This window comes from Gastrolobium bilobum, unplaced genomic scaffold (assembly GCF_033153095.1).
Source record: "Gastrolobium bilobum isolate Gb01-03AN ecotype WA unplaced genomic scaffold, APGP_CSIRO_Gbil_v1 utg333, whole genome shotgun sequence".
In the NCBI taxonomy this organism is placed as follows: Eukaryota; Viridiplantae; Streptophyta; class Magnoliopsida; order Fabales; family Fabaceae; genus Gastrolobium; species Gastrolobium bilobum.
The window spans coordinates 92,240-115,516 of NW_026898265.1; the positions used below are offsets into that span (position 1 = coordinate 92,240).

The window sequence follows — 23,277 nt, forward strand, 5'->3', positions numbered from 1 at the left end:
TTTCTTATATTTTCTTTAAACCGTTGAATAAATAATTTAAAATAAAATGTACAAAAACTAGTCATAAAAATGTGGAATCCTTGTGAAATAGTAGTAAATACTATAAAATAGATAAAAATAAAATATATTTTAATTACGTAAGATGGATTTTTTTTTTTTTTTTTGGTAATCATGTGAGATGGATTTTAATAGTGATGAATTAAACATCAAAATCAACAACATATTTATCTCAATCTTGTTGGGGTCGGTTATAAATTAAACATATCTTAAGAAAATTATTATTTTTTTAAAAAATTTGTATATGATAAAAAAGTACGGAATCATAAATTACAAATATAGAGTAAGTTACTTTTTTTTAATTCTCTTAATTATAATTTTTTTTCATTTTAAGCAATAAAGTGACATTTTTACTTAAACCCTAAACCCAAATTGTAAAACAACTAATGAAATTAATAATTATAAATAGGGTTTAACATTTTTGTTTTTGTTGCATAAAATATTTCTCTGTCACACTCATATAAAAGTGAGAGATTCTCATTTGCAAAGAGTAGGGATGTGCATGGGTCGAACCGAATCGGATTTTTTGAAAAACCGAACCGAATTGATTTAAATGGTTTGGTTCGAAAGTGGTTTGGTTCGGTTCGGAACCGGTTCGGAACCAGTTCGGGTCGACCCTCTTTTGAAAAGAAAAAAATTAAAAATTTAAAAAATAAAGTTATAAAAATTAATTTGGTTCGGTTTGAAAATTGTTCGGTTCGATTCGAAAACGGTTCAGTTCTTAAACCGGTTCTAAAATCTGGTTCGGTTCATGAACTGGTTTTTAAAAATTAGTTATTTTATGGGACGGTTCGGTTCATGATTCGACCCAATTTTTTGGTTAAGAGAAAGAAAAATTTAGTGAGATCCATTCACTTTTATGTCAATATGATAAAAAAATATTTTCTGCAATAAAAAAAAAAATCCTTATAAATATTAAAAAAAATTGAGGACGTTAGAGAGTATAGATGAAAGAAGGAAGGGTTTTCCCACACGTGTGGGAGAAATTGATAAGAAAAAGATATTTATGAACCTCAATCAATGACAATCATCAACGACTCTCCATTTCCCGCTATGGAACCAGTGAAGAGAACTCAAGTAGCAGTAGCATTAGCTTCTAAGTTCTCAAACTTGTAATCTAAACATAGCATAGCATTAGCTTAGGGTTTTCGCTTTGCAATCGAACGCTGAGACCAAATGGCTGCTTTTACTTCTCTCTCCTTCTCTCCTTGCATCCTCTATCTCCGTCCAAAACCAACCACGCTTTCCGTTTCCGTTTCACTTTCTGCGCTCCATGGTAACATTCATAGTTTATTGCATTTGAATAACTCATTTTACTTCATGTTCATGCCATCACTATATAGTAATATGTTAGATATATTGTGTTGTAATGACAGTTATTATTTTCAAGCAATATATGCATGGCTATTATGTTTATGGTTAATTCATATTGTTTGTTTGTAATGTAGGCAGTGATGGATCTAACTCTAGAGTACCTCGCAAAAGAACAAGAGGAATAGAAGGTCCTCGAAAAAGCATGGAAGACTCTGTTCAACGCAAGATGGAGCAATTTTACGAAGGATCTGATGGTCCACCACTTCGTATTCTCCCTATTGGTGGCCTCGGTGAAATTGGGATGAATTGCATGCTTGTTGGTAACCATGACCGTTATATCCTCATTGATGCTGGTGTCATGTTTCCAGAGTAATTCCCTTAATATTATACTCAATTTGCCACATTTAAAACAACATAATTTATCTTTTTTGAAATTTTAAAATTGTAATTTCATTTTATAAGTCATCGTACAATTGTGGCACTCGTGTTTCAGCTATGATGAACTTGGAGTTCAGAAGATTATGCCTGATACAACATTTATAAGAAAATGGAGCCACAAAATTGAAGCGCTTGTTATAACACATGGTCATGAAGATCATATTGGTGCCTTGCCTTGGGTAATGCTTCTTTCTCTATGGGACTTCTGGTTTGACTTGTTAATGACAGAAATTCACTCTTTGTCAACGCTGTTATTCTCTTATATGAAAGTATTTTGCTTTTACTTTATGCCCTGTATAATTTTATTCTAATTGATTATTCATAACAATGTGTTTTATCCTTTCTTTATGTCTGTTCTTAACATAAATTACCTTGGTTCGTCAGGTCATCCCAGCATTGGATTCCAATACACCAATTTTTGCTTCTTCCTTTACAATGGAGGTATTTATTTGGCCGGAAATTTTCTTTGTATATGTAAAGAACCTTGGGATACACCACCCCAAAAGCTAGCTCAAAGGGTGGGAGTACCCAAGGCCTCATAAACTCTACATTAGTTGCACATACAACCAATGTGGGACTATATATCTCAACACGTCCCCTCACACGAGAGCCCATTGGGCTAGAAGAGTGGACAGTGCAACAGGCCCAGCCTACCTGTGCTAAGAAACGCCACAAGAGAAAGTGAGGGACGGCGAGGCTCTGATACCATGTAAAGAACCTTGGGATACACCACCTCAAAAGCTAGCTCGAAGGGTGGGAGTGCCCAAGATCTTATAAACTTCACATTAGTTGCACATACAACAAATGTGGGACTATATATCTCAACACGCCCCCTCACACGAGAGGCCATTGGGCTTGAAGAGTAGACAATGCAACAGGCTCAGCCTACCCGTGCTAAGAAACGCCACAAGAGAAAGTGGGGGGCGGCGAGGCTCTGATACCATGTAAAGAACCTTCGAGCTAGCTTTTGTTCGAGTGCCATATTGATCAACAATATTGTCGTAGGAAGTAATAGCAGTTTGATGTTAGTTTGATTTCTTCATTTTGTGTCACTGTAATTGATATCTATTATTGCTAAGAAGTCGTGGCACAATTTTGTCACCAAATATCTGTTCTTTGCATTGCTTATTTTGTTCATTGCAGTCTGGAGAAAATGATACTTTTTCTTTTTAACAGCTTATAAGAAAACGTCTGAAGGAGCATGGTATTTTTGTTCCGTCTAGACTTAAAGTATTTAGAACAAAGAAGAAGTTTGTGGCCGGGCCTTTTGAGATAGAACCTATCAGGGTGACCCATTCTATTCCTGATTGTTGTGGACTAGTTCTTCGCTGTTCTGATGGTACTATTCTTCACACTGGGGACTGGAAGGTCAGAATTTTATTTATATTTCTCGGTGCATTGTCCCTTTCATTTGCCTTGAATCTCCTGTTGCTGAAGAAGTTCATTAATAGATTGATGAGACACCACTAGATGGGAAAGTCTTTGATCGTGATGCTTTAGAGGAACTCTCTAAAGAAGGAGTAACATTGGTAAGTCACCTTGGATATCTGATACTTCAACATCAACATCAACATCAACATCAACTACACCTTTATCCCAAATTAATTGGGGTCGGTGGTAGATGAACCCAAATAAAATATACGAAAAGGTTGAAAAAAGATAACAAAATAAAAAAAAATAAAAATAAAAATAAATAAAATAGTAATAATATATATATATATATATATATATATAAAATCACTTCCCGTTAAACCCGACTAGCGAGTGTGGGGTGGAGGAAATCCTTGTACGCAGCCTTACTCTTGCATAATTGCAAAGAGTCTGTTTCCTGGGTTCATATATATATATATAAATATAAAAGTAATAAAAGAAGGGGAAATGAAGAGGAAAAGGGCTTAAAAAGAACCATCTGGAACATAAGAATATCAACGGGTCTAACCTTCCACCATGCTTATAGCTCTTCTCCATTTTGTTCTAACGCACACTGTCCGCCAATCTATATCCCACTCCATTAAGTTGTTTTACTACCCTCCCCCGAGTAAGTTTCGGTCTACCTCTACCTTTCTTTGTGTTGAGCTCTTGGTAACAAACTTTTGTTCTTACGGGAGCATCCAGGGGCCTTCTCGTTATGTGCCCAAACCACCTCAATCTATGTTCTCTCATCTTTTCAGCCACCGTTAGTATTCCCACCTTTCGTCGAATGTCTTCATTTCTTATCTTATCCATCCTCGTATAACCACACATCCACTTTAACATCCTCATCTCTGCTACTCCTATTTTATGCTCATGTTGCCTATGTGCTAGCCAACATTCAGCTCCATATAGCATTGCAGGTCTTATTGCTGTTCTATAGAATTTTTCTTTTAACTTAAGGGGGATTTTGTGGTTACTCAAAAACCCAGATGCACTACGCTATTTCATCCACCCTGCTCTGATTCTATGATTTACATCCTCATCAATCTCTCCACCTTTTTTCAAAATGGATCCCAGGTATCTAAAAGCATCTTTCTTAGGTACCTCTTGACCACTTAGATGCATGGGATCTTGGTCTACATCTCTTACCAGAGAAACTCACACTTCAAATACTCAGTCTTGCTTCGACTTAACCTGAATCCTTTAGATTAACGTGCTTCTCCACAATTCAATTTTTCTATTAACACTATCTTTTTTCTTATCAATAAGCACAATATCATCTGCAAAAAGCATACACCATGGCACTTCCTCTTGAATATCTTTTGTTAGTTCATCCATAACTAAGGCAAAGAGATAAGGACTTAGAGCCGAATCTTGGTGTACACCTACCGTGATAGGAAAATAACTTGATGTTCCGTTACAAGCTTTCACACATGTAGTAACCCCATCATACATATCCTTGATTGCCTTTACATACTTTGATGGTACTTTTTTCTTCTCAAGAACCCACCATAAAACTTTCCTTGGAACCCTATCATATGCTTTCTCAAGATCTATGAACACCATATGTAAGTCCTTCTTCTTTTCTCAATATCTTTCCATTAATTGTCGCATCAAGAAAATGGCTTCCATGGTACATCTTCTTGGCATAAATCCAAATTGATTTACAGAAACCTTGGTATCTCTCCTCAAGCGATGTTCAATAACTCTCTCCCACAACTTCATAGTATGGCTCATTAGCTTAATGCCTCTATAGTAAGAACGATTCTGTATATCTCCCTTATTTTTGTAAATAGGCACAATCATATTTTTCCTCCATGCATCAGGCATCTTATTTGTCTGAAGAATCTTATTGAAAAGATTGGTCAACCATTTTATTGCCACATCCCCCAGACCTCTCCACACTTCAATAGAGACACCATAAGGTCCTGAGGCTTTATTAGTCTTCATCCTCTTTAAAGCCTCCTTAACTTCATGTCTATTAATTCTACACACAAATCTTCTATTCAAATCATCATAGGCGTCCTCAAAGTCCACCTCGCTTATATCGCTATCCCCATTAAATAACTTGTTGAAGTAGTTCATCCATCTTTCATTTATATCTTTATCTCTCACCAAAAGTTTTTGATTTTCATCCTTGATGCATCTAACTTGGGACCTGAATCTCTAATACTTATTCTAGGTTTTTGATAATTTATCTTGAGCTTACTCGTTGGATTTAGCATTAGGGAAGAGATGAACTTGATGCAATTTGAAGACCATGGAGGTTTTATAGGCTAGTGACTAGCAGTTTCCTTGAGGTGTATATTTACAATTATGGTGGTGTTGTCTAGGAGGTACCCAAATAATCCCTATTAAGTTGAATATGGCTTTCATGGCAGTGCTGGTAGAACTACGTGAAGGATAACATGTTTCAACTTTTTCTAAATTTCAAGTTGTATTATTTTTATTTGGTGACATACATTTTTGTAAGAATCAATTCAACCCAAAAGTTTAAGCTGGTGGGTGAAGGCTTTCTTTTTTAATGGTTTATACTATTCTCTAACACGCCCCCTCACACGAGAGCCCATTGGGCTTAAAAGGTGGATGATGCATTAGGCCCAATCTATCTGTGCTAAGAGATTTCGCAAGAGAAAGTGGGGGGTGAGGATCGAATCGTGACACCGAGGTTCTGATACCAACACCGAGGTTGGTTCTAATACCATGTAAAGAACCAATTTAACCTAAAAGCTTAAGCTGGTGGGTGAAGGCTTTTTTAATGATTTATACTATTTTCTAACAATTTTAAATACGCAATCTCTATTTGGTTAGTTCATATTCGTTTCAACATGCTTTTTCCCCTCCTTTTCTGTATTGTTAGAAATTTTTTTTTCTGTTGTTTTTGTTCTGCTCTTTGAATATTGCTATGAGCCTATGAGATATAAAAGATATTGGTCTTAAGATGCCAGATGCACATGTGTTTAGAATTTTGCATAATCATATAGACTTTTTGTTATTTCTTTTTTTCTTCAAATCAAATATGGGTTCTTTTCCCTGTTTTTTGTTAGATGTTGACAAAAGAGAGAAACAAACATTGCTTCAGTCATTTCTTTTCAGATGATGAGTGATTCAACAAATGTATTGTCGCCTGGAAGGACAACCAGTGAATCTGTTGTGGCAGATGCATTATTGAGGCATATTTCAGCTTCTAAAGGAAGGGTTATTACAACCCAATTCGCATCAAATCTACATCGGCTTGGAAGTGTGAAAGCTGCTGCTAATTTAACTGGCAGAAAGTTGGTAATGTTCTCCCTTGCTGGTATACTTTAACGCAATTGAGAATGGTTTTCTTGTTTCGAATGACAAAAACGTTAAAAGATTATAATTCGATGATTATTATATCAGGTATTTGTTGGCATGTCTTTAAGGACGTATTTAGATGCAGCTTGGAAGGATGGAAAGGCTCCATTTGATCCATCCACTCTGGTAATAAATGTTCGGAGACTTTACTCCAGAATTGGACCACAGCTGAGTCTAGTGCTGATCAGATTGTTTTATTAACTTGGTTGTTAGTGGAAATTCAGTGCAAGTAGATAAATCACCACTTATGAATTTTGCCAACTTTTTTTAAATTAGGAGCCCCTTTTAGCACCTTGCCTCAGTGCATTTGACTACATTGATTTTAAGAGGTTCTATGTGGTCCTTTAAATACAGTATTTTTGTCTTGTCTGTGAACTTCTTGGCCTTCTTACCTTTATTAGTGATTCAAAACTCATTCTTCAATATATGCACTTTGGACTTTTAGCTCAAGCTAGAGTGAAGCATATGCTTTCAAGACTAGTAGATTTTGATGTTAGATGGTGTGTTACAATTATAAATAGTATTCTCCTCTGGCCTTGTTAACCAGCTTGAACTTTATGGTCAAGTGGTTTCTTTGACATATTTCAATCTTCACTCTTTTGTTAGAATTTCCAGGCAATACTTACTACTTTGACCACTTGTGAACCTATAACTATTTGTCAAACTGTATGTATCTGATCTGTCTTCATGTTAATTAAATAATTACTTGTTTTATTCGTTATTTGTGCACCATTTGTGTTTCTAAAGTTATACTGGAACGTATTCATCTTTATCCTTGTATTTATAACAGCTTTTGTGAGTCTCATGTTTCTTGCCCTGCATTATGTTGTTTCAAAATTTACATAGGTGAAAGCAGAGGATATTGATGCTTATGCTCCAAAGGATTTGCTAATTGTAACAACAGGCTCTCAAGTAAGTTACTTTCAAGATCCTTAAAAGACTGCCTAATTTTATGAATTGCACACATTTGACAAGGTTACGGCATATGAGCAAATATGTTATATTGTGTCAGGCAGAACCACGTGCTGCTTTGAATCTTGCATCTTATGGAAGTAGTCATGCTTTCAAACTAACTAAGGAAGATGTTGTTTTGTATTCAGCAAAGGTATGATAAAATACTGTATTAGTTATTTGCGTTTTACTTAATCTAAAGGCTAAAGCATGTGTAGTATGACTAAATGAACCTGTTGCTAATGAATTGATATCAGTGTATGAACTTACAATATACTATTTTTACATTCAATCCATTTTAGTGACAACTTTGGATTTTTCTGCATGACCTTTCTCGTGTTAATTTCTGAAATTTTTTTCCTACATGAGTAACATTTCTAAATTTTTTTATCAACAAATCAGTTTGCATTGTATAATTTGTCCTTTGATTCAAAATCAAACTGTTAGGTTATCCCTGGTAATGAGTCTCGTGTGATGAAAATGCTAAACCGCATATCAGAGATAGGATCAACAATAGTTATGGGGAAAAATGAAGGTCTGCACACATCTGGTCATGCATACCGTGGAGAATTGGTAAGTTTCTTATTAAATGTCAATGTTTCTGTTGAATATCATAGATACAAGAGGAAATGATAGTAATCCTTGTTATATTAAACTACACAACATCGGTGCTATTATATAGCAAACCAATTGAAGAATACAAAGAGACACACTCAATGTGGGACTTCTACACTATTAACACTAACACTCTTAACACTCCCCCTCAAGCTGTAGCATATAGATCATATGCTACAAGCTTGATACATAAATAATACTCCCATTAGGAACCAAAAACAACAATGCTACATCAACGAAATGAAATGACTAAGTACAACAAATCAACTGGAATGACCATCAGTCTGAAGAGCTGATAAAGAGACAGTGCTGGAATGGACATCAGAGCATGGATGGTGCCGGAATTATCATCGGCAAAGACAACTGAGTTGACCAGGACATCAGCATCAAGATCCCTCTCAGACATTTCATTTAACAGTTGGTGAGCAGCCGTGGTTTCCCCTTGACTATGCTACAAGCTTATTACAAGAAAGACCAAGTAACATAACATCAAAATAAATCTCCTAAATGAGAAACCAAAAATCAACAATGTGCTAAAAATGGCGTCGAAATGAACATCAACATGGAAGATGCCGGAATGATCATCGGCAAAGACAATTGTGCTGGAATGACCAGCAACATGGACGGTACTCCCCCTCAAGAGAAACTTCTAAACAGTGCCGGAATTATCATCGGCAAAGACAATTGTGCTGGAATGACCATCAGCAACATGGACAGTGCTCCCCCTTAAGAGGAACTTCTAAACAGTGCCGGAATTATCATCGGCAAAGACAATTGTGCTGGAATGACCATCAGCAACATGGACAGTGCTCCCCCTCAAGAGGAACTTCGGTGTCGGAATTAACATCAGCGGAGACAACATCAGCAACTTGGACAGTGCTCCCCCTCAAGATGGATGATGAATAGTATAAATACTCCATCTTGGGAAGAAAGAAGATTAAAGAAAAACAAAGTTTCGCAGAATCGGAAAAGTCGCCAGAGACGGCGGTGGGTCGTCGGAAGAGTCATCGGAGACGGTGGTGGATCGCTGAAAAGTCGCCGGAAAGTCATCGGAAAAGTCACCGGAAAAGTCGCCGGAGACGGCTGTCAACGGTGGACGACGCGGTCAACGGTGGTCGGTCAATGACAACGGTGGTCAACCCAACAACTTCCCAAGGATCATTCTTTTCTGATGTGACAGATCAGTCTAAGCTGCAGTCACAGAGCATACTAAGAAAAACCTGAAAAAGAAATAGCAACGGGAATCTCTCAAGGAGGGTGATATCTCTCTATAACCATATTGAAATTATGGAAAATAGAACTAAGTTAAACGGATTAAGATTCCTCTTGTTAGGCTCTAGATACCATGTTGAATATCATAGATACAAGAGGAAATGATAGTAATCCTTGTTATATTAAACTACACAACATTGGTGCTATTATATAGCAAACCAATTGAAGAATACAAAGAGACACACTCAATGTGGGACTTCTACACTATTAACACTAACACTCTTAACAGTTTCTTTATTTCTTCTTTATTCATTTTATCATTAACTATTTTCATTTTCTCATCCTTGTCAATTCAATGCTTTTGCAATATATGTAGCAATTATAAAATCAGTATTACTATTCTACTAAGGAGAGAATAAAAAATATCCTTGATTTTGAAAGAAACTGGACATGGTTACATCCTAATTTCACCTTCCAAAGTCTTCAATGTTCTCGTTAGTATTTGGGGAAAGAAAAATTATGTGATTGTCTTCTTTTCCTGGTTAGATATCCAGATAGTGAGATTTAACAAATGTCATGAATGATCAGGTCTTGTCAAACCAGTTATTTTGTTCAGATGCCTTTCAGTGTACTCATTCATGTAATGTGTCTTTTAAGATAATTTCCATATATGCTTTTTGTCTGATATGACATGTTAATAAAGAGTAAAAGAAAATATATATTTTTGCAGGAGGAAGTACTTAGAATAGTGAAGCCACAACATTTTCTTCCCATACATGGAGAACTCTTGTTCCTGAAGGAACATGAATTACTTGGAAAATCAACTGGCATTCGGCACACTGCTGTGAGTCATTGCCTCCTTAGCAGATGCTGTGATGTAATGGAGAAGAAACTAGTGGCTTGTAACAACGAGATATATATTAACATATCATATGAATTCTAACATAAAATTTTGAAGGAACTGACGAGGTTTATGCACCAGGTTATTAAGAATGGAGAGATGCTTGGTGTTTCACATTTGAGAAATAGAAAAGTCCTTTCTAACGGTTTCATTTCCCTTGGAAAAGAGAATTTACAGGTTGGTGGCCCTCAGTATTCAGTTGGCTTATTTTTAGAAATTATTTAATAATTTATGAGATTTTTTATTTCATTTTTTGGTTTCCTTTTTCATGCAGTTGAAATATAGTGATGGCGACAGAGCATTTGGTACATCAAGCGAACTCTTCATTGATGAAAGATTGAGAATTGCATTAGATGGCATCATTGTGGTTAGGTAAATCTTTCAAGTTTTAAAGTAAGTTAAAGAGAAGTATGACATGTTTAGTGACATCCTAATATTTATCTTTTCCAGCATGGAAATATTTCGCCCTAAAAATTTAGAGAGTTTGGCTGAAAACACCTTAAAAGGGAAGATAAGAATTACCACAAGATGCCTATGGCTTGACACAGGGAAATTAATGGATGCACTCTATAAAGCTGCTCATGCAGCTCTTTCAAGCTGCCCTGTAAACTGTCCACTGGCTCACATGGAAAGAACTGTGTCTGAGGTGTTGAGGAAGGTGGTGAGGAAGTACTGTGGTAAACGGCCTGAAGTTATTGCCATTGCCATAGAAAATCCTGCAGCCGTTCTTGCTGATGAGATAAACACAAAATTGTCTGGCAAATCCCATGTGGGTCCTGGAATATCAACATTAAGAAAAGCGCTGGATGGACATGGGAAGGAAAATCAGACAGTCACGCTGCAAATAAGAGGTAACATCAATGTGCATTTGAGGAATATATATAGAACTGCAGAACTGGTTGGTTTGCTTTTGTGCTTGTATTTGCATTTTATTAAATATGTGATGTTAAGTGTATGTTTACATGATTCTTTTGAACCCACTTTCTTAATGAGTTGAGGGATTTGTCTTGATCTCCCTCTAGATGATTGTTGCTTGCCTGGCTAGGAGAGCATGGCAACATCTCTCACCCAGACTAAAGTGTTCTTGTTCCTTAAACATAAGCAAGCTTTTATACGTAAACCAATCTACTTATGATTTTCACTCTAGCAATGTCCTTCTCAAACCATTCCAATATTGAAGGTCAATTTAATTCCCCAAATGAGTTTTGATTGCTCTCAAGTTGGTTCGCTTTTGTTGTGAATCTTGAGATGATGGATTCATATGGTTTCAAATGCATTTACTAGTAAATTTTACATGGAATACTTTGTGTAAAGCAATTGACAATATGAATGTCTTGGATTATGCTTGTTCTTAGATGGGTAAGAGACAGTAAGTTTCTTTAATAATCAGATGATTTTGTTGTTTATGCAGTAAAATAACATCAGAATACAATGGATCTCCATCATTTATAAACACTACATGTGACTTTTTTTATAGTTGGTGCAGAGACATTTGTGACTTTCAACATAAATTTCTTCTGATGAAATTTTTTAAGCCTACATCTTTTGAGTTTATTCTCCCCCATTTTCTGTTAATTAGTGTAGATGATGATGGCATTGCTATTGACGGACAACTACCTGAGGAAGACACAACTACTTCAAGTGGAGTTCAGGGTGATTTATTTGATTCAGAGGATTCAGATGAATTTTGGAAACCATTCAGTGCACCATTACCAGTTGAGAAGTCAATCAAAGCTAACAATGGTTATGTTTCACACAAGGAGCATAAGCGCAATCTGAAGAAAGATGATTATGAAGACATTGACGAAGCCAAGTCAGAAGAAACGTCTAATTCTGAACCCAAGTCTTCAATATCAATGAAGAGAAATAAATGGAAAACTGAGGAAATTAAGAAGCTGATTGGCATGCGCATGGAACTACGTGACAGATTTCAAATTGTGAAGGGACGGATGGCCCTCTGGGAAGAGATATCTCAAAACTTGATGGCTGATGGGATCAGCAAAAGTCCTGGACAGTGCAAATCTTTGTGGACATCTTTGGTACTAAAATATAAGGTTTGTTTTTCTTTTAAGCAACTTGATGTTAATATTATGAAGAAAACGTATAATTACTTAAAATAATCATCCATAATTCTTGGCGGACTGCTTATTAAGTTTAATGGGCAGTTTGGTACGAGGTAAAAATGAGATGGAAAATTCATGGATGAGCTTTATTAGTAAAATTGTGCTTAAAACCGATCCATGAAATTTTCACCCCTAGTTTCACCCCCATACCAAACTGACCTTAAGGAAACCTCTATATCAGTTGCTGTGAAAAAAGAAAATTAGGGTCTGTTTGATTGTGTTCTGATTTTTTTGTTCTTAAAACTGTTGGGTTAAATTTTAATGAGATAAAAATAGAAAATAGAAAATAGAAATGTGAAGAGTTTTCTGGTGAAGAGTGATGTCCTTAGGTTTGTGTTAGTGGACATTAATGAGTCAGTTATGTTAGTTAGAATATTAATGAGTCAGTTATGTCAGTTATAAAGTAATGAGGGTGTTATGTGTGGAGTTATGTTTGTCAGTTTTATAGCTTATAAATAGCCTTTGATAGTTTGTATGAAATGTAGATAAAGAGAAAAAGAGAAAGAGCAAGAAAGCAAGAATAGAAAAGAAAAGTTTTTTTTGTAGATACACAAGTCTGGTTGTCTCTTGCATCTGTGTGTAGATACCAAATTCATAACAAATTGGTATCAGAGCTATGGAGAAAAAGAGCGAGTTGGAGGTGCCACTCTTCCATGGAGATAAGGATGAAGCATTAGATTGGCTTCTCTGTTTGAAGGAACATTTTCGGAAAGAAAAAATCTGGACGGAGGACAAATGGCAGGTAGCCATGAGAAGACTCAGAGGAAGCGCAATCAAATGGTTCCGTACATGGAACTGCCGCGACTTTAATAATATGTGGAAGGATTTTCTAATGGCCTTCATAACAAAATATTTGCCTGGACGTTTTGATCTGATTAATGAAGAAGATGAAATCATCAATGATGATGATGAAGATGAGGAGAATGATGCGGATGAAGAAGAGACCGAGATGGCGGAATCCGAGGTTGCCAACGGCAACGCATCCGCGGAGGAGATTGACGTGTCGGAGCGCGTAAGAGACGACTCGGAGAAGAAGACGATAGAGATGACTGCGGCCAAGGGAGCCGAGATAGAAGAGGAGGAGAGCGAAGGAGCCGAGATAGAAGATGAGGAGAATGAAGGAGCCGAGATCGAAGCGGAGAAGGACGGGAACGACGAGTCCATTGTCGAGGTAGAAGACTTCGTGGAACCTGAGTGTCTGGAGACAAAGTCGAAAATCGGAAAGGAGATTGAGAAGCCGAGGTGCTTGATGGAGACCGGCATGGAGGAGACCGCGAATTCGAGTTCCGTGTTGATAACCGGGATGGGGGAGATCCCGGCTAAATCACTGAGTTCATGTTTTGGAGAAGAGCTCGACCCCGGCGTGATGAGGTTGATGTCGGAGACCGACATAGGCGCGATTCGGGTTGGAAGTCAGAAGTTGGAGACTGCATTGAATTTATGGTGGAAGTGGAAGATGTCGACACCACCGAAAAGAGACCATTTCCCTGGAGGACGGTGGTCTGAGATTCCATTGATGAGGCGCGTGGAAGCTCTTCTCGATGAAGAAGAACCCGGCGATGAAGAAACTGAGAGCAGAGAAATGGAAGGTGTGATTGTGGATAGGGAACCCGGCGATGAGAATCCTAGAGTTACTTTTATGGAGGAATCATTTTGGCTCAAGCGTAAACCAGAAGAAGATCGTAGGGCGGAATCAGAAAATGATGAGTTGAGTTATTTGCTTGATGATGGGAATCAACGGTCCTCAATGAGTGATGGGGTTACTGTGGTTGAAGAGGCCCAACGTGCTATTAATGTAGCACATGTTGAATCTGAAAGTATTAAAATTGGCATAGGTGTTGTAAAACTAATGGGACGTTATAGTGATACAGATAGATCAGTATGATGACTTGTGTGATGATCATACGTGTAAGAATGGATGTGGAAGTATATCGGAGGATGAGGTCGACGGAGAAAAATTCAAGACTGTCTATCTTCCACCAATGAAGGAACCGCCAGACAAAAAAAAAATTGAAGAAAGGAGTGCAACATGGAAGCAGCGCAGCAGCGAAAAAAATCAACCGGTGGAAAATTCGAAAAAGAAGAATTAAAATTTAAGGGGGAGTTTTGTTGGGTTAAATTTTAATGAGATAAAAATAGAAAATAGAAAATAGAAATGTGAAGAGTTTTTTGGTGAAGAGTCATGTCCTTAGGTTTGTGTTAGTGGACATTAATGAGTCAGTTATGTCAGTTAGAATATTAATGAGTCAGTTATGTCAGTTATAAAGTAATGAGGGTGTTATGTGTGGAGTTATGTTTGTCAGTTTTATAGCTTATAAATAGCCTTTGATAGTTTGTATGAAATGTAGATAAAGAGAAAAAGAGAAAGAGCAAGAAAGCAAGAATAGAAAAGAAAAGTTTTTTTGTAGATATACAAGTCTGGTTGTCTCTTGCATCTGTGTGGATATTCAATTTCTAACAAAAACTATTTTGTATAAGTTACGCAAACGGGTGTTTTCTTTTTTATTTTGAAAGTTAAAAGTCAAAACATAAAACAAAAACAACTCAGATATATTTTCTAAATTTGATTCTAAAAACAAAAAAACAGTCACAATTTTTAAAATTTTGTTTTTGCAAAACAGACTTTATCAAACTAGTTTTTTTTTTTCCTCAGAACCAAAAAACTATTTTTAGAAACAATATTCAACCAGGCCTTAATTTCTTATTCTGATGGTCACTGGCTCTTTTTTTAAAAAAGAAATTTGTATGAGTTTTTGTTTAACCTTTTCACAATACTTACTATTTATGTCAAAACTTTCTCTAAGAAATTCCCATAATGTGCACCAATCTACTTCAGTCTGGGCCACAACAGTGATTGATCCGGTTTTCTTGTGTAAGATAGGAAAAACCTTTTTTCTTTTTCGATCTTGTGAGGTTTTCTTACACCCTTTGGGCGTGAGGTTGTTTGGCAGAGTGAGGCTGTCCCTCCCTACAAGTTGATACAGCTAGGATGAAGATTTCTATTGTGATCGTAAATGTCAAAGTGCATAGGTCGTCTGTACCTACTATCATTGCTGTCAATTTTTTTACCCACTTATTGTGAACTTTCTCATACCATCTCAAAGAATAGGTTACAACATTCTTTCACCTCTGTCTCTCTTGATATTAACTATATTCATTATCATTAATAGGGAGAGTAAGGATAACCACATACTGTGAATGAAAGCATTGTACACCTCATGTCTTGGTATTATTTATAATAGAAAAGGTTACAAGTGTAAAGTAGAAAACTACAGCTTTGTACAACGATCAAAGTGATAATAAATACAATTATATGAGATAGCTACTGTTTCAACTAATAACTTATTTATATTTTAAGCAGGAGATCAAGAATGAGAAGGATAGCGAGAAAAGTTGGCAATATCTTGAGGACATGGAAAGAGTAATATCTGATAGCGAAGCACCGGCAACAAAATGATTTGAAACGTGGTTGACGGGATAAGAAATATTTTGGAGAGCTTTCTACATTAAAATTAATGTCAAGTCTGAGCATGCTGACCGGGAAGTTAATCCATCGATTGCATGATTCTTGTAACGTGGACTCATGACATTGAAGATCCTTAGTATTTTGAGGGCTGAAGGGGTAACAGACAACATATTAGGGATTGGCTTCTATACTAACACCAGCTAATGAGGGGAAGTATCTGGGTTTAAGGGATGTCTTATTCCACCTAAAATACCAGCCCCCTTTTTTTGTTTCCTTTGTTTAATATTTATGTGATAATTAATTTCATTATTTTTGTTGATGGCACATGTTGGGTGCCATGAGCAACCATGGAAAAGTCTTTTGCTTTTTGGCAACAGACAACATTGAGTAGTGAAAGGAAAGTCTTGATGCTTGTACTTGCTAGTGCCTGCTTGTTAAATTCCCAGGCCATATATTTATTTGTTCGTTTTAGGTTCAGTATATTATATAAAAAATAAATAATAAAAAGGGCAAAAAAATAGACTCGAGAAATAATTTATTTATTTTTTTATTTCTCCAGCAGTTCATCAATTACCAACTAATTTGGCTCAAGCAGAGCTATTAAATTTTTAAAATAATTGCATATCAATGATTCAAATTCAAAGTCACTGGTTCAATTAGAATAATACCGGTCAAATGATTCAAGTATTTGGTGGTTAAAAAAATATTTTGAAGGAAATGCAATATGATAGCCTAATTTATTCTGTTGACATGGTTGATGATATTTAAGCTAAATATTTTCAAAAAGGGTGGTAGTTCACGGTGGCATGGTGGTAGTAATGGGTGGTGGTGGCATCGTAGTGGTGGGGGATGGTGATGACGATACTAGTGGTACAATGACGGCGGTGGCGGTGGTCGTATCGGGATGATGGTGGTGGTGGTGATGATGGTAGAAGTAGAAAGTAATTGAGAGAGATAAGTGTTTCTGTGTCCGAAAACAAAAAAGCAGAAATTTTCTGATTCTTTTTTCTGTTTTCCAGCATAAAAATTGAACCGGTTCATCTTGGGAACAAAAAAATAAATCGATTTTACCAAACGATTTTTCTATCCATTTCTGTTTATGGGAACAGAAATTAAAAAAAAATGATTCCTATTATTGGCACTTCTATTCTATAGCAAGAAGGTGTGTCGTGTGTGCCTTACAGATAATGTTAATAAAACTGGACTGGCGACTCGGGAACTAGTAAATCGGTCATATAATCGATTGGATAAAAGAACGGACCGGTCATGCATCAGAATTGGTTCGACCCAGCCAATTTTCGTGAAAATCGGTAACCCGACACAGCCCGGTCCAAAAAAAAAATTCCAATTTTTTTATCAAAAAAACAAAAATCATAAAGGACATATTTGAGTATTTTTTGTTTATTAACTTACATAGGTTATGTACCTATAAGGTTACAACACTAATATTATCTCAACTATGCACTATGCAGAAAATTTTGATTTGATTTATCTGGAGCCCTGTATCACGATCATTATATTTTTGTTTAATCTTTTATTGGATAATAAGGTGTGATTTATTATTTTTTATATTAAAAATTTTATCATTTTTTTAGATATTTGAGTATGTTTATAATTTTGTAATATAAATTAGGGGTGTTCGCGGTCTGGATTGGATCGGTTTTGGAAGCAAAACTCATCCGATCCAATTCCTTCGGTTTGATCATGTAATCATCCATTCGGTTTAGATTTTTTTTTAAATCCGATCCGATCCAATCCAATTTTTTTCGGTTTGGATTGGATCGGTTTTCGATTTTTTGAATATCCTAAAATTAGTTTCATGATTATTATGCAAATAATATTTTTTGTATATATTGGCTTTGTAAATTATTATTTTTTGAAATACAAAAATATCAGTAAACAATACTATAGTTGATGAGACGTGACTAAATTTTTTCTTGGGTTTAGTTGATGAGTTAATGAGTCTTAGGTTTAGAAATTTCTGGGCTATGATGGGGGAAAGGACCAAGTAAGTAGAGGAGAATTAATATATTGGATCAGTTTGGATTGGATCGGTTTTCATCAACCCATCCGAAAACCGATCCAATCCAATTAAAATTTGCGGTTTTTTTTCGGTTTTCGGTTTTTCGGTTTTCGGTTTATTCGGTTACGATTTTTCGGTTCGGTTTCTGCGGTTTGAGTCGGTTTGGACCGGTTGATGAACACCCCTAATATAAATTATAGAATTACATATAATTACCAGGTCCTGCGATTCAACTAGTGACCCATTAATTGAACCACTGATTCATTAATCCAGTACCTCAACCGGATCAATAACCGAGCCATTTTTAATAATGTAACATCCCCGTCTCGAGCCAGTTCAATTAACATACATATAATACAAACAAAAACAGCGGAAGACTTAACTTACGAAAATACGAGCTAACTTTTTCTTTTTCTTTAATCCTTTTTTACATGACATCACATTGCATACTTATTCTAATTTAATTTTTATTTGACGGAGACGAAAATCGGACAGAGTAACCTCTGTAAATCGGACAACTGGGGATTTGCAAATCCCACTCTCAAGGTACCCTGATAGACAATTTATACAGTACATACTTTTAGACCTACCAGATATCCATATAGGATCATATACCCATGCATGGGCGCATGCATAACTTGGCTTCGTGCCACTATGTCTAACAGCATGAAATCCAACACATAAACATAAACTAAATACTACATCATCATATCAACATGCCTGAATACTCAAATGTACATGCATCCAACTGAAAGACATGTACAAAACATATACAGGCCATATACAAAATAAAGGATCAAACATCATGATCACCAAATGAATAGAACACTATACAACAGTACATGTTCTCCAAAAATAACATCTATAATAAATAGTAGCCTCCGGCTACCCAGAACTTCATATCCTCATACTAGTACCTCTAGCCACGGGTAGTGTCCTTGTCCCATGAAGGCTTTTCAATTAACTGTGTTCCTGAAATCATATCCCCAAACGGGGTTAGAGACGAATCTCTAGTAAGCTCCAGGTTTATAGAGAACTCTCCATACCCTGGGCTCACTTCCTGCATGACAGTTAGATACATAATATACAAAATATCATATATCATACTATACTGAACATATCTCGTATAACATATCATATAATCAAATATCATAACTAAACAAAGCATATACACAAATCTTATCAGAGACGTACGCAGTCATTCCCAAGGGATGACCCCAAGCGGAAATCAACGCACGTAATAAATATCATATACAAAAATCATCACAATAATCACATCAGAACAAAGCATATTATATCAGAGATGTACGTAGTCATTCCCAAGGGATGACCCCAAGCAGAAATCAACGTACATATTCCAGAGGGAGTACCCCAAGCGGAACCAAAACCATATCAGAGATGTACACTATCAGTCCTGAGGAATGACCCCAAGTAGACATCAGTGCACATAGGATCAATGGCCAAAGATCATCACATAACAGAGTGTACACAATCAATCCCAAGGGAAGACCCCAAGCGGAAATCTGTGCACATGTTCCCAAGGGAGGACCCCAAGCGGAACTCAACATATAACAGATATATACACAGTCAGTCCCAAGGGAGGACCCCAAGCGGACATCAGTGTATAAACAAATCAATGTCCAGAAATCATTACAGAAATCATATCGAAACATATCAAAGTAAACACATCAAAGATATCAAAGTAAACACATCAAAACATATCATATCACATCATCATATAGCTCTATATGAATGCATCTATATCATATATCTCATACATATCATACAACCTGACCACAGTCCGTACACTATGGCGGAACACAAAGTAGGAGCGAACCCCATAAACATAGAGCTTACCTTTTGAAGCTTTACAAATTTGCTCACTTGTAACACAAGTTACCTATTTAGCTCCAAAGGAATCAAAACACGCTCAGTCCCTAGGCACACCTAGAGAAAGAATTCAAAACGAAATCAATACAATGTTACTACGCTATGAAATTTACACAAGGCATACATCTTATTGCTTACTTTTATTTCTTCACATTATGCCAATCTACAAGTCAAGACCATCCTTTCTTAAGATCATTATTTAACACATTTACGGATGATTACTCGTAACACAAGCAACCACCCGGTTTCATAATTACCTAGGGTCCTTAAATGACCTAACCAAGCTTCTAACATAATCTTTACAATTTTTAATATTTCCTAGTTCCACAGTTCATGCAATGGTCGAAACCAATACCAAGAAAGACTAGGAATTTTCATCAACTCTTTTTACACAACCATTGGTTTGTAGAATCCACACTTAGCCCCTAAATTATTCATATATTCTCATAACATTTTTTTTTAAGTTTAACTTTGCCTAATTTTTGTTCACAAAGTCATGACAACTCATACAAGGGAGCTAAGGTGCCTCTCATTTTGCCTTAAATCATTTAACTACCAAATCATACTTAAATCATGCATTAGGACTTAAATGCATCACTAAAATAATTTTCCCAATAATACCCTAAAGGCCGAAATGCATAGGGTAGGTTTCTAAGGGATTTTCCACAAAGTAATCTCACTTTCACACTTAATCTCAACATACACCAATATTCAAACCTTCACAATTTATGTAATTAAATTTTTTGCACATCAAGCCTAAGTCCCTATTATGGCTGAATCCTAGGGTGCTTCAAGGAGAATTTTTCTTAATTTTTTTTAAACACATGTTCATGGTTATTCTACATTACAACTTACTACACAACACTAATTCATCACAAATTTCCAATTTCAAACTCACAATTTCCACCAAAACATACTTCAAAATTTCAAAACATAAATCACAAAATTTAAACCATGGAAATAGAGATTGTTTACCTCTAATCCCTTATACCAAGCTTATAGAACAACCTCCAAGCAAAGCTTCATGAAAAATCACTATTTTTCTCTTTGATAAATAGTAATTCGAATTGGGAGAAGAGAATAGCTCTTTCTACAAGAAATTTCAGCCCAAATAGATAATGGAATGGATTCTTTGGGTGATTTCTTATGAATTTCATGTAATGCACTTATGGATTTGGTTGATTGTGGAGGGAGATATCAAAGGAAAAAGAATGAAACCCTTAAGCTTCTTCCATGGAGTTCAACGTTGCCACGAGAGAGAGAGAGACGAGGAAGACAGCGTAGGAAGGAAAGAAATATAAAGGAATTGACGGTGTGTAAATTTAAGTTACTTTAACTGGGTAACAATTTATCTATGTACACACTTCCATTCATTACCAAACTTTACCTACTAGACTAGAATATTTTTCTAGTCATATTTCTAACTTTACTTTCACTTTTCGAGTAACTTTGTTTACCCGTATTTTTATCCCTTAACTGTCATTTTAACTCATTTTTCATCAAAGATGATTTTATTTCTTTTTTTTATATAATTATCCTTCAATATTAAATTCATAATAAATGTGAGGGTCATTATAAATAGGGGTGTGCAAAAAAACTGGCTCACTTGCCCTGCCCTTGACCCGACCTTGACCTGACCCATAAATACCTATATTTTTTGAACTGGTTTAAATACTGACTCACTTTTATTTGGGTCAGTTTTAGACCCGACTTGTTTTAATATTGACCCATTGACCCAAAACTTGACTCATACCCATTATGTGAAAAAACAAAATTCACAATTACATTAAAAGAAAAGTTTTAACTTAAAACAATTACGTCAAATTTTTTTACGAAAAATATTTCCATAAAAAATTTTCGCAAAATTTTATTACGAAAAATATTTTCATCAAAATTTGTGACTAAAAACATTTCTGTAAAAAAATTTGACGGAATATTTTTTTTGTCAAATTCTTTTACGGAATCTAAATTCGTCAAAATATTTCACAAAAAAAATATATTCATCAAAAATTTCGACAAAACACATTTCCATCGAAATTTTTTGACGAAATAAAATTTCATCAAAATTCTTTACAGATTTCGAATTTTGGCGAAAGTTTTCGACGAAAACATTTTCATTAAACATTTTGACAAAAAAAAATTTCGTCGAAATTTTTAGCAAAACACATTTCTATCGAAAATTTTCGACTAAATATTTTGTCAAGTTTTTTGATAAAGAATATTTTCATCAAATTTTCAACGGAACGCATTTCTGTAAAATAATTTCGTAAGAATTTTTGACAAAAAATATTTCGATAAAAATTTTGACGGAAAAAATATTCTGTCAAAATTCTTTAGAGAATCTAAATTTCGTCGAAAGTTTCGAATGAAACATTTCCCTCAAAACAATTTCCATCGAAAATTTGGACGAAACGCATTTCCATCAAAAAAATTTGACGGAAAAAAATTTCATCAAAATTCTTTACAAATTTCAAATTTTGGCGAAAGTTTTCGACGGAAAAATTTTCGTTAAACTTTTTGACAAAAAAAAAATTTCGTCGAAATTTTTAGCGAAACACATTTTCATCGAAAATTTTCAACTGAATATTTTCGTCAAGTTTTTTGATAAAAAATATTTCCATCAAAAATTTCTACGGAACACATTTCTGTAAAAAAAAAATCGATAAAAAATTTTGACGAAAAAAATATTATGTCAAAATTCTTTAGAGAATCTAAATTTCGTCGAAAGTTTCGAATGAAACATTTTTCTCGAAACATTTTTCCTTTTAATTTTCGTCAGAACACATTCCCATCGAAATTTTGAACGAAAATCATTCCGTCAAAATTTTTGATAGAATTTTTTTTTGTTTAAAACATTTGATAGAAGAAATCATTTTCGTTAAAACTTTTGACGGAAACTAAATTTCGATAGAAAATTTATTTTTGTAAAAATTTTCATTAGAGAAAAAATTTCGTTGCTTTTCGACAAAAAGTATTCCGACGAAAAAATAATTTTGTGACGAAAATCTCGTCATTTGCAATGTAGAAATTTCGACGAAATTTTGTGAGAAAACCAAGTCAAAAACGAGTCAGGTCAGATTTGACCCACTTCAGGAACCAAGTCAGACCCACTTCAGGAACCAAGTCAAGTTAGATCCGATCCAGTTCTGAACTAGTTCAACAAAATCCAAACCAAGTCAGACCTGACTTGGATCAAATTAAAGCAGGTCGGGTCAAAATACCTGACCTATAAAAACTAAATTGGGTCGAGTCGAACAAAAACCTGACACGACTTGACCCACGCAGCGCGCTAATTATAAATAACATTCCTTAAAGATTACGGTGTGGGTTGAATTTTCCTCTAGACTTTTTAACAATTCGAGCTAAATGCTTTAGCAAAAAAAAACAAAAAAAACAAAAACAAAAGCGGAAACAAAAAAAAAAATCATTTAATAAAATAAATGGGCCATTATGATTAAAAAAGAGCATACGTAATGTGGGCCGAGCCGGCCCAAGTAAAGTCCTTCCTTTTTCCCCAAGCCAGTTAACTTTTATA

At 35.4% G+C, this 23,277-nt stretch overlaps 1 protein-coding gene across 2 annotated transcripts; it reads left to right on the forward strand.

Moving 5' to 3' along the window:
• Positions 1 to 1,023: 1,023 nt before the first annotated feature.
• Positions 1,024 to 16,222, forward strand: LOC133314346 (ribonuclease J-like). Of its 2 annotated transcripts, XM_061515816.1 has the most exons (17): positions 1,024 to 1,333; positions 1,506 to 1,740; positions 1,865 to 1,988; positions 2,194 to 2,250; positions 2,986 to 3,177; positions 3,261 to 3,338; positions 6,319 to 6,501; positions 6,607 to 6,687; positions 7,408 to 7,473; positions 7,574 to 7,666; positions 7,960 to 8,085; positions 10,070 to 10,183; positions 10,322 to 10,417; positions 10,515 to 10,612; positions 10,691 to 11,091; positions 11,825 to 12,294; positions 15,725 to 16,222. In XM_061515816.1, exons 1-17 carry the CDS (start codon positions 1,234 to 1,236, stop codon positions 15,818 to 15,820), a joined length of 2,610 nt encoding a protein of 869 aa, XP_061371800.1. In that variant the 5' UTR covers positions 1,024 to 1,233; the 3' UTR covers positions 15,821 to 16,222. The 2 variants fall into 2 exon arrangements, with proteins under 2 accessions (XP_061371800.1, XP_061371801.1); XM_061515817.1 differs by lacking the exons at positions 2,986 to 3,177; positions 3,261 to 3,338.
• Positions 16,223 to 23,277: the final 7,055 nt, after the last annotated feature.